This window comes from Miniopterus natalensis, chromosome 1 (assembly GCF_054644295.1).
Source record: "Miniopterus natalensis isolate mMinNat1 chromosome 1, mMinNat1.hap1, whole genome shotgun sequence".
NCBI lineage: Eukaryota > Metazoa > Chordata > Mammalia > Chiroptera > Miniopteridae > Miniopterus > Miniopterus natalensis.
Window position 1 is genome coordinate 28,307,840 of NC_142081.1, and position 18,892 is coordinate 28,326,731.

The 18,892-nt window shown below is 37.8% G+C and overlaps 1 protein-coding gene across 1 annotated transcript in view; it reads right to left on the bottom strand.

Moving 5' to 3' along the window:
* Positions 1 to 18,892, bottom strand: part of SYNE2 (spectrin repeat containing nuclear envelope protein 2) — a 233,480-nt gene that overhangs the window by 140,616 nt on the left and 73,972 nt on the right. Inside the window, exons 32-43 of the mRNA XM_087819973.1 lie at positions 13,980 to 14,138; positions 13,061 to 13,222; positions 11,761 to 11,862; positions 10,602 to 10,802; positions 10,074 to 10,245; positions 9,404 to 9,516; positions 8,130 to 8,332; positions 7,667 to 7,786; positions 7,279 to 7,567; positions 5,529 to 5,680; positions 4,289 to 4,598; positions 2,350 to 2,514 (exon numbers count right to left, since the gene is read on the bottom strand). Coding sequence (XP_087676099.1) covers positions 2,350 to 2,514; positions 4,289 to 4,598; positions 5,529 to 5,680; positions 7,279 to 7,567; positions 7,667 to 7,786; positions 8,130 to 8,332; positions 9,404 to 9,516; positions 10,074 to 10,245; positions 10,602 to 10,802; positions 11,761 to 11,862; positions 13,061 to 13,222; positions 13,980 to 14,138 — 2,148 coding nt within the window. The remainder of the gene's footprint in view (positions 1 to 2,349; positions 2,515 to 4,288; positions 4,599 to 5,528; positions 5,681 to 7,278; positions 7,568 to 7,666; positions 7,787 to 8,129; positions 8,333 to 9,403; positions 9,517 to 10,073; positions 10,246 to 10,601; positions 10,803 to 11,760; positions 11,863 to 13,060; positions 13,223 to 13,979; positions 14,139 to 18,892) is intronic.

Below are 18,892 nucleotides of genomic sequence, written 5' to 3' on the forward strand. Positions count from 1 at the left end.
TGATTGTCACAAGAGTTAACTGACTTTTGTCAATCACAGCATATTCTGCTTCACTAGTGGGAAGTATAAAAAATTTAACTTTTATCACAAAGAAGAAACTTTGGGTAAAATTTAAATCAAGGTAGCATCCCAGATGAAATTCTTAAATACATCTTATATGTAACTAAAATCTTCTAAGATGTAACAAATTTTCACAACACAGTTCCTGGAATATTGGGGGCAGTCAATACATATTTGTTGAGTATATATGGAGTTCAGGATACAGCCTTTTGACATAATCAAAACACTAAATAATAAGTGCCTATTATTTGCAAAACATTGGAAAAATAAAATCATTTAGTGTGCCCATGTGAATTTAGTGTTAATATTTAAAACTGAGAGTAAAGCTGAAATCCATCATTCTAGTACAGCATCTTAGATGTAGTGGGAGCTCAATCACCATTTCCTAGATGTATGCATGAACGAAAGGGCCTAACCTGAGAACTCTAGACTCAAAAGTAATTTGAGATCCTACAGCAGGTACTGATGTCACCGCTGAAATAGAATAAGCCTTCAACTTACCAGGGGAACGCTGGAGGACTTATTATCGTAATGGACCACACAAAAAACATGCATTCATTCAGCTAATAGCAAGTATTAGAGTAGGTTCTGAAATTATGGAGATGAGTAAAACCCAGTCCCTTCAAGTTCCTACAATCCAGTCAAAGAGACACAGAAGTAAACAGACAACTGTAAGTTACTGTGAAAAGATCTACGCTAACAAATGTGCACAGGTCATTGAAACATTTTAAACTGCAAGAAGGAGTTCCAGGTCTGCATTTTATACAGATACAGGAAGGTGCACTGGAGAGGGTGGATGCAGGCAGGGAGCCCAGCAGAAGTCTAATGCAGAGATCTGCGTGATGAGAGCCTGTTCCAAGGCATCAATAATGGGGGCAACAGGGGAGGGACAAATTGTAGAGATATTCCGGAGATGGAAGGGGCAACGTGATGTCTGACTAGCTGGGGAAGTCCAGGAAAGGATATCCAGGTTTCTGACCTGAAAGCCTCAGGAGATGGTGGAAATATTCATGGAGTCAAAGAATATAATAGATAAAGCAGCTTCATTGGAAGAGAGCCCCCCAGGGATGGAGAAAGGGAAGGAGATGAGTTAATTTTGGGGTGTGCTGAACTACAAATAATTGTGAGACAACAAGTAGAGATGTTTAGTGGAGAATTAGAAAAAGCAGTAACCAGAATAGGATCAGAAGTCTCGAGGTGTAGCCCCTACTCTGTCATTTAACCTGGGTGACCTTGTAAGTCCCTCACCTTGCTACAAGTCAGCGTATTATGTATAAATTGAGGGGTCTGAACTTGATGGCCTCTATGGTTCCTTCAGTGTATAGCAAAAATCTATATTTTAATTTTTCAACAGGAGCCTGAGCTGCTCAGGGTGAGGCTTATGTCTTACTTTTCTCAGTATTCATGGCACCCAAAAAGTGCCTTTGACATGATGAAGCCTCAACATTTTCAAATGATCACTGCTAAAAGGGGAGGCACTTGTCTTATGAATGGCAGACCATTCTGGAGCAGAAGTCTGGCTTGATTCCCAGGTCCCTAAAAGGAAGAGATGAGACATTCCCAAGCTCATGCCAGCAGTGCTGCCCTGAGACTCACCCCATGAAACTCCAGTCAAGGAATTATGAAAAGAGGAGCTGAGAAATGATTTGCTTCGTTTTCTTCTAGAAGACACCATTGGGCCTGTTTATGTTGGCTGTGCAAACAGCAAGAATCCAAGGAATGTGTTCTGAGAATGTGGGTAAAGGGCTGCCAGGCTAGATGTTGTTGGACTTAGCATGAGAATTTTGGAAGCCCTACATCTGGGAGAGAGCTCTAATGTAGTCCATGAGCCTAAAAATTAATAAAAATTACACAACTCCTATCTACCCATGATAAAGAACGCAAGATTGAAATATCCCCCCAGGTCTTGTACTAGATGCATCCTTGGACTAGCCAGTCCTGAAATCACTGTGTTGTCTCTGAGGCAAAGGTCTCCAGAAGCTACAGACTGGTCATGGATGGAATCATCCCCGAGGGGCCCTAGTGCAGGGTCCATTTATAATAGAAATTATAAACGGATTTGGTCACTAAAGAACATTCCTTTTGTTAAAATGACTGGTCAGAACTTTACCTAACAGTCATCTGAACAGCACTTGAATTTCAAACCAAATATATTGATTAGTAAAGTTTTAATTGAAAAGTATAAATAATTTAAATTTTAAATTATAATTAAAATTTTAAATTATAAGTAAAGTTATCATTAAAATTGAGTTTTTTAAATGTCTATTATGTCTAGACATTGTTTAATACCTGCAGTTCCTGCAGCTTTTCCTCAGCTCCTATTTGATCCACAGGCTTGTCAGAAAAACTAACAAATTCCTTGGAGATAGTGTCCAATTCGGTATTCAGGTCTGCAATGCAAACCTGGTAGGAGTGGTGTTCTTGAACATGATCTTCCAATTTTTGCACGGAATCCTAAAAATAAAAGCATTGACAATCTACGGATTATTTCTCTCTGAATTTTCTCACTCAGATAATTAAATTGTTCATAAATACTTGTTTTATGAGGTATCATCTTGAAACAGGAATATGGCCATAATCATCCAGAGTTCTTTTAGAGTTTAGTGTTTGAGATATTTCACTGTAAAACCCTCCTTCTCCCTGCTAAATGACCTTTATTGCAACCACTTTCCCCCATGCTTCTTTGCCTTCATTTTATTCCTGAGGAGGTTTACAAAATGAAATGCCTACAAATTACATCATCAAATCACAAACATCCATAATAAAGCAGCTCCCTTAATTATCCTTCTTACTAAAACCAAGTACCCACACTTGTAAATGAGACTATATGAGATCAACCTAACCCCCAATTCCTTTCATTAAATTCAAACTCCAAAACTGTGTTTTGGGAGAAAGCAATCCTAACTCAAGAGCAAAATCATCGTTAGGTTCTCTTTCTGGAATAAAAAAATAAGGTGACCACACCTAATCAGAAAAATAGCAACTATTAAACTAAACAACTTACAGCCAGGCGGGTATATCTTCACCCTTGGACAAGTCCTTCTATCTGTGTAAGCAGGATTTCTTACCCAGATAATTCCTACATTGAAGTTGGCTTTCAATGTGCAAAGAATTATAAACAACTGTCTTAAGAGAATACACTCCCTCATGACAAGTTGGCATCTCACCTCTTAGCTCTTTCAGTGCAGATCATTTAGAAAGACACAAGGGAGGGACACTGGTAAGAAGGTTTATACAGAATAAGGAATACAAGTTATTATGACAGATGATGGATGGATTGATGGAAAGATGGATGCATAGATGCATCAGTGGATAGGTGGATGATACACAAATAACTGTCGCAATCATGTTCACAGAGATGCCTAAAAAAACTTAACTCTTGCCTGGCCGGCAGTGGCTCAGCGCTTGAGCATCAACCTAGCATCCAGGAGGTCATGGTTCGATTCCCAGTCAGGGCATATGCCCGGGCTGCGGGCTCAATCCCCAGTAGGGGGCGTGCAGGAGGCAGCCAATCAATGGCTCTCTCATCAATGATATTTCTATCTCTCCCTCTCCGTTCCCCTCTCTGAAATCAAGAAAAATATATTTTAAAAAAACCAAACTTAACTCTTCCTATTCCTGACAAGGGAAACTTCAATAAGAGAAATAACATCATCAAATGACACATGAGGGACTCTTCTAGTAAAACTGACTGGTTTGATTCCTTCATCCTTGAGGAGTTAATATTTTTATCTAAAAGTGATAAATTAAATTTTAAAAGTCTTTGGAACCCTGGCCGGGTAGCTCAGTTGGTTAGAGCACCATCCTGATATGCCAAGATTGCGGGTTCCATCCCCAGGCAGGGCACATACAAGAAGCAACCAATGAATGCATAAATAAGTGGAACAACAAATCCATGTTCTCTCTCTCTCTTTTTAAAAAAATTTTTTTTATATGTTTTATTGATTTCACGGAGAGGAACAGAGAGGGAGAGATAGAAACCTCAATGATGTGAGTCACTGATTGGCTGACTCCTGCTCGCCCCCTACTGGGGATTGAGCTCAGGTGGGAATCAAACCTCGACCTCCTGGTTCATAGGTCAAGGCTCAACCACTGAGCCATGCCGGCTGGGCTCTCTCTCTTCCTTAAGAAAAGCTTTTGGTTTGCCAAAAGAACAACAAAAAAATAAGGTTTTGTATACAAACCTTATACAATTACGTCATTTAAATTTTTGTTTTGACCACTTTACCTGTAGTTGTTGAAGAAGACTTTCGTGTAGATGCTTTATTTCCAGCCAAGGCTCTTCACTGAAGTTGGGATTTTTAGTGCATTCTAAGAGGTAATTTCCTTGAGATTTTAGCTCCTTTAGCAAGGATGTCAAATCTTGTGCCTTCTGGAGGAATTTCTTATAAATTTTTAACTGAGCTTTCTTCTCCTGCAAACCAGGCTGCAGAGCAAAGCCCACTTCTTGTTTCTTTTTCAGTTCTGTGAGCATTACTCTCAGACCCTCCTTGCTTTGCAAATACTTCTCTCCTTCTAGTAGAAGCTTTTCTTGATGGCTACATTTTAAAAGATATTTTACAAAGGAAATGACAGTCAATGGAATGGCATTTTGCATATTGTAATGCAACATACATTATAGTAAGAAAGTATTAAAATAACCCTAATATACATTATTCCTACAGACATTTTTGGCATTATAGCATTGTAAACAGCACTAAGTTTAGCCCAGAAATTAAGACAAAAATGATTTGCAGTATTACTGAAAAATTACTGTTTTGTTGTTACATAATTTGACCTGAGGACAAATATTTAATAATTTAGATTTCAAACTATTAGTTTTTATTACCCTTAAATATAATTATATTATCCTATGTTTTTCTTTTTCATATAAGTAAAACAAATAAGCATTCAGTATATTGGCCAACTAACTAGTTTACTCTTTTTATATCTTGAATTTAGCTTTGATCTGACTGTCTATTGAAAAATATAAAATTCACATTTCCATCAAACATTATCATTTAAGATGTGATATGAATTAAAGAGTTTTCACCAGAATTATGTCCATTGATTGCAGACATTTATCAATGCTTGCACATGTAAGAATCTCTTAGAATACACATTAAAAAGCATTAATTATTCTACAGTAATACCATGCAGATACAGAAGTTTTCTAGGGGAAGGGAGTTTCCATGCAGAAGTGGAGTGTTAAAAGTGTAATGACAGATAATGTTCATTTGTTGCCAAGAACCTCATGGGTTGATGTAGCAGCCAAAGTAAACAGTGCCACAGAGCTATGACAGTGTGCTTTATATCTGAACCGGAGAAGGATTCCTCTTCGTTTCGGGCTCTGACATTTTGGGTGTCCCTGACCTACTGACTTTCTCTCCAATAAATACTATATCCGAATCCAGGAAGCAGACAAAACATACTTGTTATGGCTTCATTGTGCAATGACAAACCACGGAGGGTGCAGGCCTGCCCTTTACCTTAGATACGTGTTGGCTAAATGGAGTGTGCTGACCCACTGGTTCTCGATATCAGCAACGGTCTCTGAATCCAAGGGAGCCTTGCTGCTCGCAGCCTGACCCCTGAGCCTCTGTATTTTAGCATCCCCTTCAGGCTTTAGTAAAATGATTTCCTGAATTAAATAAAAAAGGTTTTAGAATCCCATTCATATTACTTAAGGATAGTACATATGATATCTTTTTATTTATAAAAATTATATTGAAATTCTAACTGCAAATTACATTTCAAAATTACCCTTTCATTTTTACATATGCCCCAAAGACAAGGAAATCTCCCTTCCCGTTAAACAGGACTGGTTCTCAATAAACATTTGTCAGGTTGATCTGACTGCATTCCTTATTTCCTACTTCCTATCTACTCCATTATTTATAGATGGAGAGCTTGGGTAACAACCTGAACAAGACATTTTTATACACCCAAGATGAGACTTACGGCTTCCACAGGAAATGCAGTGTCCCTCCTGTCAACTCCTGTCTCTCCACCTGGCATAATTAATTCCCATTCCCTCTACTTCTCTTTCACTCCTTTGCTTGGAACTATCAAATTCTTCCTTTCTCAAAACTACTCCAGACTCACATTCAATGGAAAACCTTTTGGATATAATCCCAAAAGATTCCGATTACTTAAGTCTCACCAACCCTTCTAGCTCACTATTTTTTTTAATTTTTTTAAAAAAATATATCTTTATTGATTTCAGAGAGAGGAAAGGAGAGGGAGAGAGAGAGATAGAAACGTCAATGATGAGAGAGCCATTGATCAGCTGCAGCCCGCAACCCGGGCATGTGCCCTGACCGGGAATCAAACCCCGATCGCCTGGATCCTAGGTCGATGCTCAACCGCTGAGCCACGCCCGGCCGGGCTCACTATTCTTAACCATTTCTTCCTCTACAACGCTTCAATTAGCATGATTTCAATTCTCCCAACTTTCTTTTAAGCACATGTGCTTCTGTCTCCTGCACTTCAAACTAGCAACATTTATTGAATCTCCCTTAGATAAAAAGTGAGCTGAAGGGAGATTGAGATTTCCTTGCTCTCCACAACCCACTCCGTATCTAATAATCTTTATGAGCCATAAGATCCAGTCAGAAGGAGCTCCTCTCCGGCCCTGCCCTGGACATTGCTGATGCCTCTGCTGTGTCTTTTTTTTTTAATTCTCACCAAAGGATATTTTTTCCATTGCTTTTCAGAGAGATTGGAAGGGGGAGAGAGAGAGAGAAACATCGATGTTAGAGAGACACATCGACTGACTGCCTCCCATATGAGCCCCGACCTGGGGCCAGGGATCGAGACTGCAACCCAGGTTACATGCCCTTGGCTGGAATCAAACCCAGAACCCTTTGGTCCGTGAGCCGATGCTCTAACCACTGAGTGAAACTGGCCAGGGCCCTGCTGTGTCTTTCTATACCCAGCAAACTCCCACCTGCGCAGCTCCAACTCACTGTCTCTATTTCAATTCCTCTGCACTAGGGCTGATGCACTGGGCACTGCCCTCACAAAAGAGAGGGTTTACTTTCTCTCTTCCCTCTGTATTAAAATAATTTCAGATCCATCACAGCCCTTCTCTTTTGTAAGGTCAATCATCTGACTATCTTTAAACATTCCCCAGTGATTCTATTTTCCATTGAGAAATAAGTCCTAGTCATTTTCCTCTAAATCTTTTCAAAATTAAAGTTCACTCTGCCCCTTGAAATTTAGTTTCCAGAGTTATACCTTTATTTTTTGGATTGTTTCCTCAAGTGGCATTTGGCCTTCAGACGAATTCAAAACCATAAGGGACTCTTTAATCTCTGTTATCCAGTGAATTACACCTTGTGCGAGATCATTAAAGCTCTGGTCCTCGGCAGGAGGTAACTTAGCCTCTTCTTCAGCTTCACGTATTTGTCTCAATAATGCCTGGTATCTATCAATCAAACGTGTCGAGTCCAGTGCTAATTCTTCTTCAGTGAGCCCGCATTCCTTCAAAGAGTTGTTCAGCTGGGCCACAGATTCAAATTGTTCTCTGTAAATTCAAAATATCAGGGGGAAGTTTATAGGAGCCACGACACCACGTAAGAAACCATATTCCCAGGAAATGTATTTTATACAAGATCAGTTATACCTCTTTCTAGCTAGAGCTTGGCAAAATGACTCTGTTTTCTCTCCTGATTCTTCCATTTCTTTCCATTTCTCTTCTTGATTAGTCAGCCACTTACTCAGGTTTCTGTGGTCATCCTGGAGTCTAAAAGAACATTACATATGTTAGAATATAAAATAAGCAACAGGTGTAATAGCCTGTATTTCAGGGGGATTCTATGAATCAGTGAGCCACAAAAATGTATCAGAAAGAACAGAAACAAACAGAAAACATTTTTGGACTCTCCCACAAACCTTTGCCATATTAAATAATTTGAAGAATTCTCTATAATTCTATCTTGGTAGAGCCAAACTTAGATGTGAAAGTATGGATTTTACTTGTAAAATGTGTGTGTATTATGTATTCCAATGCTAGCTGTACTCAGGCAGAGTACAGATAAAGACACCACCAGAAAACATGTTGTTGAGACGTCACCTTTATCCCCTACCTCAGAAGCTGCTGCAGGTAGTCCCCAAGCTCCTTCGCTCGCACCTGGCACGCGGACTCCATTTTTTCTAATTCAGCTTCTTGACTTAGAATCCAACTGCTAAGCTCCTTAACACACGCTTTGGGCAGATGCTTCTTCACATGGTTCAGTACAGTTCCCACCTGCTGTATTTGACTGCCTTTCCCTTCCAGAGTCAAGAAATCCTGGAAAGACACAGAAAGTCAATTATGTCCTACTGGCGAGTCCAAGTATGGTCTCTGCCATCCTCACGACACTTTCCAAGCCAGTAAGCAGACTGTACAAAAGAAGGCCTATGGGGATACGACTGACTTCAATGGACGTATACGTCTGACTTTCTGGAAATGGTGTCAGACAAAATGAGGAGATGCCACCATGAAGGTCAGTAGGAGTCAAGCCGCGAAAAGCCGCATTTTTCTTGCCTGGCTGTACTCAACTTCCCCTAAGTACTTGTTCCTTCCTGGTGATCAATACGTAAAACTAAACAGACCCCTCTATTTAGTTTTGTCCAAATGAGAATTTTATTTCAATGCTTATGTTAAAAAGTTTGAGGATCAATTACTGAGGCTCACGCAATGGGCAAAGTTAAAGGCAAAAAAGAAAAAGTCGTAACTTTAAAAAAGAAAAAATAAACAAAATAGAAGAAAGGCGGTTCTGTCCATGAAGAACGGTATCATCAAAGCGACTAATCTGAGGACATTCAATGCCATCAATGAGCTTGAGAGTACGGCTCAGTATCAAAACTAAAGCACTAGATAATCTGCCTGAAGTGATGACAAGTGAAGGGTGTGCTACACATTTTAAACACACAGGCACTTTGCATTTATTTCAGGCCACCCTCCACTACACTCTGACAGCAGTGTATTAAAGTTCAACTGCAATTTTTAAAAGAAAGATGCCTGGAAAGACTTAAAAAATCAAGAGATCGCTTTCAGGAAAGTAAAGTAATATCAAAGTCCAAGTTAGATAAATGTTTTACTTTTTGTCAAATATGACTTCAGCATAACTGAATTCACCGGCAAACAGATAAACAGCATCTTAGAATAGGTGTGAAAACAGAACTTGTTTCAATCACTTGCACCATGACTCAGTAAACACAGTTTCAAAATATTTGGGGAAAGTTAGGTTATTTGGAAATATCTTTATGTAGGCAAATGACTAAGTCAAAGCAATCATTATCCTATCTGCTTAAATACAGTTCTGTGCCTCTAGTATTTTAGTTTTGATGAATTTTGATAGAAATTTATATAACTTACAGAAAGTTTTTGTAGCCTTTGTTCCATACTCTTTTTTGTTTCTGATAACTCAAAGCACTCTTCAAGGTTTATTTTAATGTTGCTGAACCAGTCATTAAAGTTCTTGCACTGATCTGCGGCGGGGGGGTGGAAACGACAAAAAGCTGTGTTCACTCAAGGAAGACTTCATATATCTAGTTAAAGCGAGAGATTTTCAAACTTGCTTCCCATGCCATGGACACAATCATTGTGTAAAGTGATAGTAAGCTGAAACCCAATTCTGAGGGCTGACAGAGCCTAGAAAGTAATCGCCGTGTATTCTCTACGCCAAAACCCCCTTCCAAGCATACAGGACACCCAAAGACACCGGCAGGAGCAGCCTGCTCCCAGGCACATGCTCGGCTCACCACAGCGAGCGAGTGACACACACACAGCGATGATTTTTCTTTAGTGAAATAAACATTTGGCACTTGAAAGAAACAGATGTTATTAATGACATGCATAGATTCGTGAGTGCTTCCCCCCCAAAAAAAGATTTATCTGAATAAATCCTTAGTCAATCAGTCAATCCTTTTCTTTAAACATAATCTGCAACCACCTCTAAGTGAAGCGTAAATTAACCTATGTGTCCACAGTCCTTGTTCGTACTTCAAGACTCTCAGAAACACAGGAGGAGAAGCACTGCACTCACCATTCAGTAACTTAGAAAAGTGGTCCTGCAAAACACTTTTTTTGGTATTAAATAAATCACTGACACTTTCATATTGCTTTTTCAATTCAGAGAGTTCAGGAGTCAGACAGCCTATTTGATTCTCAAGTAATATCATACTGTGCTTTTGCTGTAGAATTTGCTGCTGTATCTCCTAAAAATATAAAAACAAACAAACCACCATTAAGTCTTAAAATGGGCTCAATTTACACAAGGCATATTAGAGCTCCATTGTTTTTGTAAAAATATAGATGATTTTCCATTGGGTGGATTTGCTTTCTCTTAGCCAGTAAACGTATAAATGCAATGCAATTTAACATCAAATAATTACTGTACACAGAGCAAGTTAAAGGTGAAACTGCTAAATACACACAAATTGTTTTTCTGAGATTTTCCTCCCCAGGCTTTCATTTTTTATTAACTATTTTTATTAACCTCGAGAGATCAAGACCATCAGAAATAAGCGTGAAAATAAACCTGAGCCACAGAAAAGCAGCAGCTGGGAAGTACCTCTAGTTTCGTAAAGATCTCCGAGCTGTCGGAAGGGCACAGGGCTTTTAAGAGGGACTCAGTCATCCCGATCTGGGTCTTGGCTTGGTCGAGGTCCTCCCTTAGCTCAGCCGTGTTTCCACTGAGTGCAGAGCAGTTGGATTCTCCTGTTAAAAGCATTTTTACATGTTCGATCTTGTTCAAAATAGAGGACTCCATGACCTGAAATCATGAAACACATGAAGTACGGTTACAGATTTTACTGAACTAGATTTTAAGACAAACCACGCTGCTAGAAAATGAGTTGAGACCGCTTCGTTTCAATGTGAAGTGAATTCCTCTCTATTTAAAATTCTTCATCGTTCTACATCACTGATGACAATTCGCAGGGTGCCTTTAGAGAAAAGACTAATATGAAAACTGGAACTGAACTTCTGACTTTTTATGAGAGACTAATTTGAACCCTGCCCCTAAAACCAGCCTTATCTGGCATACCAATTAAGGTATTATTTCTTAGCCCTCTTTCGAAAACATATAAAAACATATAGTAAAAATTATATAGGCAGCACTTGTCGAGTGTTTATTATGTACACAGCATCATGGTAAGCACTTAAGGTACAAAAATACAGGCTTAAGAAGTTTAAGTCGGTTGCCCACAGTCAGACAGCTAATAGGTGGCAGCACCAGGACCTCGCCCAGAAAGTCTGACTCACATTGAGCCCTATGAATATTCCCTTTCAGCCACTGAGCACTTTGATCTACGTAAAATTGTAACAAATCTCTCTGCACAACAGATTTCACAGTTGAGGCGATCTCCCTGCTTCTCCGCCTAGAAACCTAGAGTCGCTGGAGCAATATTGTCCTTCCCACGCCCGTGACAGCTCATGAGAAAACCCTTGGTCTGCACAGGGACGCACAGTGGCATCTCTCCCTGCACTCGAGAGGCCTGGGAAATAAGTGAAATAAGAATAAAAAAATGCAGAAAACGACAGCATTCATTCTAAAAGTGGACCAAAGAGAATAAACTACGCTATTAAAAATTTCGTTAGACTAATACAGGAATTGAACAAAGGTGAATTAAATAAGGACCCTAACTTTATTTTAGGTTTAAGATTCGCATTCTGGTTTATGAAGACTACTTCAGAGAACTCTCATGGCGACGTAAACAGAAATTCCTTACCTGCAATTCAAGAGGTATTTCACTGCTTTGAAGCAGGAACTGTATTTTAGCCACTCTTCTAGAAAATTCTGAAGGTTTTTGTTCATGGACTTGTAATTCTGCCTAAAACACATAATATTAATAATGAACATTTTTATTGTATACCTTATTTTCTGGTACCCATGATTGCTATTGTTAATACACCGAAAACAAGAGAGCCTTTGAATTGCCCCTAATCACTTGTTTTTTGACAGAGTCCCAGGAGTTACAGACCCAAGTGCCTTCACGGAGAAGGCAAACATAACAACTGAGTGAAGGATTCTAGGTGTAAGACCACAGAGAGGGACCAGGCTTGGGCCATTCCAGTATGCAGGGCCTACCTAAAGTCATTACATTTCATAGATCTGTACATATAAATGTCAACATGCACTTTATAAATAAAGTTTATTGGGACCCAGCTACTTGCAAGCGCTTATGTATTGTCGATGACTTACTGCTTTCCTGCTACAGCAGGGTTGGGCATTTGTAAGATTGATCAAATGATGTACAAGTCTAAAATAATTACTATTGGACCTTTAGAAAAAGTTTACCAAATCCAGAGGCCTACACTAACCACCTGGGAACAATTATGCATTTGGATGGGGCTTCTGCTAGGAGTTCTTAAGCTTTTATATACCATAAACCCCTCCGGCAGGTTAGAGAATCCCATGGATCCCTTGTATAATAATATTTTATAAATAAAACATAAAATAAATAATGTAGGACTATACAGGAAAAATTACACTGGGTTACAGTTATCAAAATATTAAAAATAACATGTTTATACTACCAAAATATATACATTTCTCTATTAATACCCTAAATAACATCTAGCAGTGGATCTACTAAATACCATATTTTCAAAGTACTGATCAGGGTTATAGTTGCAACAACCAGAAAATGATTTCAGAATATATGTGGTTTTGTTAATAACAATGTCACATGCAAGTTCATCCTACTATGTTTTTGACTATATTTATAACTGGAACAAATATTGCATTTTAGGTCAGACATTCACAAAAATAAAGATATAAGTTCTCCCATATAAGGTCATTTCCTCCATGAATCCCTTGGGTGTCTGTGAAGCCCGGATTAATAATATTTGCTAACATCTTCCCAGATATCATAAAGGAAACAACATAGTTCAGGTCCCACTCAAGGGATAATGAAAGAAATAAAAGATTTCATTGTGATTTTTCTACCCTGCATAAAAAATCAAACTCATTATTAAAATGTCTACTGTGTAAAAAAAAGAGCATATATTTTATATCTGTTTAATTACCTTCAGCATTTCTCTTTCCTCTTCAGTGAGTTGTTGTAATTCCATTTTTTGAAGGACCTTTTCAGTCCACTCATCAATTACATCTTTTAAGTTAAAAAGTTTCTCCCATAAAGCTAGAGCTCGACCAAGATTTTCATAGTAGTCTTCTGTCTTCTCATTTATCTACCATAATTAACACATACAAATAACACATTTTGTAGTAAAAAGTATGAAAACCACTGTTTCAAACACTATTTTTATTTATTTTATTTTTAAAATTTTTTTTGAAATTTCAAACACTACTTTTAAGTAAAATTTTAGTTTACCTTTACTGGCTATTGCGCTTTATTAACCAACAAAAGTTGGCTTTATCGTTTCATGTAGTTCTTTTTTTCTACAAAAAGAATCTTAGCTGATGTGCTGCCAGTAATATGCAATGAAAGCAATAGTCTCCCTAATTTCTAAGCCACAAAAAATAAAAGGTGCTTTTAAAAACCCAGATGAAGGCAGCTGACCAGTGATGTTTCTCTCATTGATGTTTCTTTCTCTCTCTTCATCCCTCTCCCTTCCTCTCTCTCTAGAAATCAATAAAAACATTTTTTTAAAAAGGTGAAAATATAACACAAATTCTTAATTTGTAATTCATAAAAAACATCATTAGTGCTCAAGTAAAAATGTATTAAATAAATATATAGTCGAATACCAATATCTTTCGTGGATGAGGAACATATTAACTAGTTTATTTGCTCTATATTTATATCTACAAAATTTTAGACCCATTTGTTAGTACCGCCTAAAACTCTGGGAGTGAAGGTAACTCCTAAGTTATAAATTTTATATCATTTGAACACTTTTAACATGAGCACTTTTGAATTTTGTAATTAGGTAAAAAAAAAAAAAAAAAAATACTAAAGATACAACAGAAAAGATTATCACTTACATCAAGCCATCTGTCCACAATAACATTAGCCTCTTTCTCAAAAGGAGGCTCTTCAAAGGTTCTCATTTTATTTAGATGAAATTGTAGATTTTTGCAGATCTGGTTAATCTTGTCTACAACTTCTGAATGTTCATTAAATTCTTCTTTGACAGTTTCAATCTGTAAAAAAGGTATAAAACATGTTTTGACCTGCTGACATAGACAAACTGGTAAGAAACATGATTCTATTATTGGCTTTTATGGTCCTACTTTCTCAATAAAAAGTGTTTATAATCCTAAGCATCTGGTTTAACAATAATTCTGCATGATAAAATATGGTCTAAAACCATTTTTTTGTCAGTGGGAAAAAATATTCTACCAAAAAAAGCACATCCATTCAATGGTATAAAAAATGGTGGTTCCCAGACTCCTTCAATAGGAATCATCTCTGTAATGTCGAAGAAAAAATGTTCTCATCTGAATAAAACACACGGATTCTAAACATCTTTAATATGACTTTCAGTTTAATCTTCCATGACTCTAACTCCAACATCATTTCTAATATGGAAGCTGAAACCCTATTTTATGAAAAGGCCAATGATCTTAGACTATGAAACGAAACCTGCATGTTGACTAATGCAATCTTACTGTTTCACTCGTTACTTATCTTACACAAACATTGTTAATGACTACATAAAACTGGAAAATAGATTTCCCACACACAAAAATCTAAAATTTATGTACCCTAGAGAACTTCCGTTTCTGGGAATATGGAGTAGACATACTTTTCCCTATTCTTCTAAGTACAATTAAAAACCCTGCACATCATATACAAAACTAATTTAAGAGGACACGAAAGTGGAGAGATTAAAAAGGAAGGACACCTGTGGGCATCAGTTCCTAAGGAACAACTGGTAGAGTGGCTCCCTACATTTCCTTTTTCCTCCAACATCCCAGACTGTGTGCTGAAGAAGCCAGCATCTGGTACTATAACAGACAAAAAAGTCCCAAGAAAGGTCTACTCTCTTCAGCCAAAGAACGGGACAACTGAGCAAGACAGAAAACTTTTAGAAAATAATTGCTCACTGAAGATAAATAATATAGAAAGAAAAGTGGCCAAATCCCCACCATTCAGCGAAGGTCAAGTGTACAGCCTAGACATCCATCATCATGGGCTGTAACAGAAGTCCCACCTTCACCCAACCAGGGTAATGTCAGAGAAGGCCAGAACTTTCATTCCTGCTAGCAGTTAACAAGGCACTTGCCCCTATGATATCATTTGAAACAACATAGGGAACTGGAAGAAAGAGCCAGGGGGAAATCTATCAGTGGAGGCCGAGTGGGGAGCCAGAACTTTCACCCACAATCAGCAACAACAAGGAGACCCATATCTCTGGTGTCAAGAAATTATCCTGTTTGCAGATGACATGATTATCTACATAGGAGATCCCGAGGAGTCTACAAAAATACTCTGAGAGCTGATAAGTGGGTTCAGGAAGGTTGCAGAACACAAGAGAAATATAAAAATCAACTGTACTTCTGCATACTAGCAATGAATACATGGACACTGAAATTTAAAATATAATACCATTTCCAATTACTCAAAAATTAAATACTTAGATGTAAATCTAACAAGACATGCATAGGACTTACATGTTAAAAACTATGAAATCAAAGAAGATCTAAATAAATGCAGAGAAATACCAAGTTCATGGAAACCTAGTAAAAGGAATACAGGCACTCTGCATTATTTCTTTTTCTTTCTTTTTTTTTTTAATATATCTTTATTGATTTCAGAGAGAGGAAGGGAGAGGGAGAGAGAGAGACAGAAACATCAATAATGAGAGTGTCACTGACTGCCTGCCTCTTGCACGCTCCCAACTGGGGATCGAGCCTGCAACCCAGAAATGTGCCCTGACCAGGAATCGAACCGCAATCTCCCGGATCCTAGGCCCACGCTCAACCACTGAGCCACGCTCAGCTGGGCTCTGCATTATTTCTTGTAATTGCACATGACTACAATGATCTCAAAATAAAAAGTTTAATTAAAAAATTAAACATTTTGGATGGAAAAAAATTACTGAGAGGTTTCTATCTCCTTACTTGACACTGACTAATACACTGGCAATGCTGAAATGCAAAACAGGTGCATAATAAATGTTTGTTCAATTAAATGAAAATATACATATATTTCAATTAAGTGGGGGAAAAAAAAATATATATATATATCCACTCTAAGTTTTATCACATTCAAAGAACTTTGCTGTTAAATTGACACAAGCAGGTGAAGAGAAAAGAAGTAGGAGAGGCTACTTTAGCACTGACAGGAACTGCAGGTTTTGTTCTATAATGAATGGAAGGGGGGAAATAAAGAAAACTGGGTCCCCTGTGCTATTTCCCAAACTTTAATAGTCCCCTGACAGTTTAGCCTTCTCATCTTACTTTTGCACTCTGTCTTTCATTAAAGAGAGTAGAAAGTTGGCACCATATCCTAGATAAACATCCAGGTTTCTAGGGTTTTGAAGGACAAAAGTTCTCAGTGGTATCATATTTCAGCCACTGGTGCAAAGCATCATGACAATACATGCCACAGAAATTGATTGTTTCCGAAGACAGTACCTAGGTCATCACAAAATTAACTGAAAGTTGTGTTAACAATCAGTAGCACTAAAATTTGCTTTTATCCAGTCAAAAAAGTGTCTGAGAAAAAAATTAACCAGTGTACTCTAACTTCTATATCTTCCCTATAAAATAATGTTATTTCAGCAAATATATAAAGTGCCCATATGCTAGACACCATACTAGATATAAGATTCTCAACATAATTTTTAGAAAGCCTGGACTTTTATATCTTTCCTAAAGGTAATTACAGTTACTTTATTAATTTTAAAAATACCTTTTGTGAGCTAACCATTATAGTTGAGGAAAGGGTACTGAAGCAAAGTTAACCAATTTTTACTTCCGCCATACACATACTTCAAATATGTTTTCAGGGAAGGCACTATTATGATGATGAAACATGACTTTGTGGTTAGATAGACCTGGGCTTAAATAATAATTCTACCATTAATTAATTAGCGATATAATCTTGGATAAGTTACATAACCTCTATCCCCACTCCCCTCTCCCTCTTTTTTACAGAGAAAGTTGCTAATATGACTGTCCAAATTTCAAGATACAAATTGTACATTTACTAGTGAGCTGAATTAACATGCATGAAAAGTCAACACATGGATATGGTTCTTTTTTCTGCTTCACGATGCTTCCATATTGGTGCTGGGTAAGAAGAATTACAGCTCCTTGAGGCCCACATTGTGCACCTCTCTTCGCAGGAGATGAAGAAGCCAAGTCATTGCATCAACATATGAGCTACCCTATGCAGCCAACCAAAGGGTGATAAGATTCCAAGTTCTGGATGGGGATCTGGCCAAGATAAAGGCCTTGTAGGCATTTAGGCTGGCCTGCATGCTTGAACCCATTTTTTACCAGAGCACTTGCTAGGGTATTGGACACTCATGTAGATAATAATAAAGTGGTACCATTTTGTCTCTCTCTCTCTCTCTTTTTTTTTGTTTTACTATGTCTCCCTGACAATCCCACAACAAATTATGAAAACTGGAGGGACAGGGTTGGGAATTCTTTGTTCTTTTCATGATAGCATCTTAGTAGCATTAAAACCCCTCCAATTACTTCTAAAGTTTTCTAAGCCTTGGTTTTCTATCAATATTACAGGGAAAATAATACTTAGCTTATAGGGTTATTGTGAGAATGAAATGATATAATAATATACAAAGTACTTGGCACACAATGACAAAGGCATTAACAGTAGGAGTTATTATCATCATCATTATCATTTTTACTATTACCAGTAGTAGTACAACTTAAAACTACATGATAATCTTATTTGTAGATAAAACAATTTTCCTGGTTTCAAGTTTTTTTCAGCTTCTGGGGCAAGTCATTTATTGGAGCAGAAGGGTGTGTGTGGTTTGGTCACTAAAAAAAGAAGGAAATTAGTAAATCTGTAGAGTGCTGCAATGACTATTTTTGACATTAATAATTTTACATATTTAAGATTTTATCCTTAAGATAGATTCCTAGAAGTGAAATATTTGGTCAAATGGTAGAAAGATTTTCAAGGTTCTTCAATAATACTGTCAAAGTGTTTTCCAAAAGGGAAGTATCAGTATACACTTTCATCAGCAATGTAGAGTGCTCATTGCATTGACTTTCAAAAGGCAAAAAAGTTATTATTTTTTTAAATAAAAAATTAAAACTATTATAATAATCATTTCCATCTATGAGGACATGTTTAAGTGAATGATATTAGTACTAAATATTATACATACATGAAATCATACTATATAGAGAAATAATTTAGTAAAAGCCCTCATTCTTTGATTTATCCAGGGTTAAAACTGCTGTTGAAACAAGAAACCACAAGTTTTTATGCTATTTAATAAGAGAGTCTAAGAGCTCTTATCCTAATCCCCAATATAATGGTATTAGGAGGTGAGGCCTTTAGGAATTAATTAGGTCATGAAGGTGGAGCCCTCATGAATAAAAGTAGTGCCCTTATAAGAAAGGCTCCAGAGAATTATGTTGACCTTTCCACCATGAGAGGACACTGGAAGAAGACAGACACAAGTGTGTGACCTCAGGCCAGGAGCACTGAGGGTGTAGGACCCCAGCCCAGGAGAGCTGCAGCGGCTCCTGTGGACAGCCACAGGCGGGGGAGGTCGTCCAGTCAAGCCATGGGGGTAACGTGGCCATCCCAGTGGGCCAGAGGCAGAGCATCAGGGAAAGGATTATTCTCAAGCCTGAAGGCTTAGTGTTTGCCTTGTTCGGTTTCGGACTTACTTGGGACCCACTACCTCGTTCTTCTTTCCTAATTTGTTTGGTTTCATGGGTTCACAGCTGGAGAGAACTTTCCC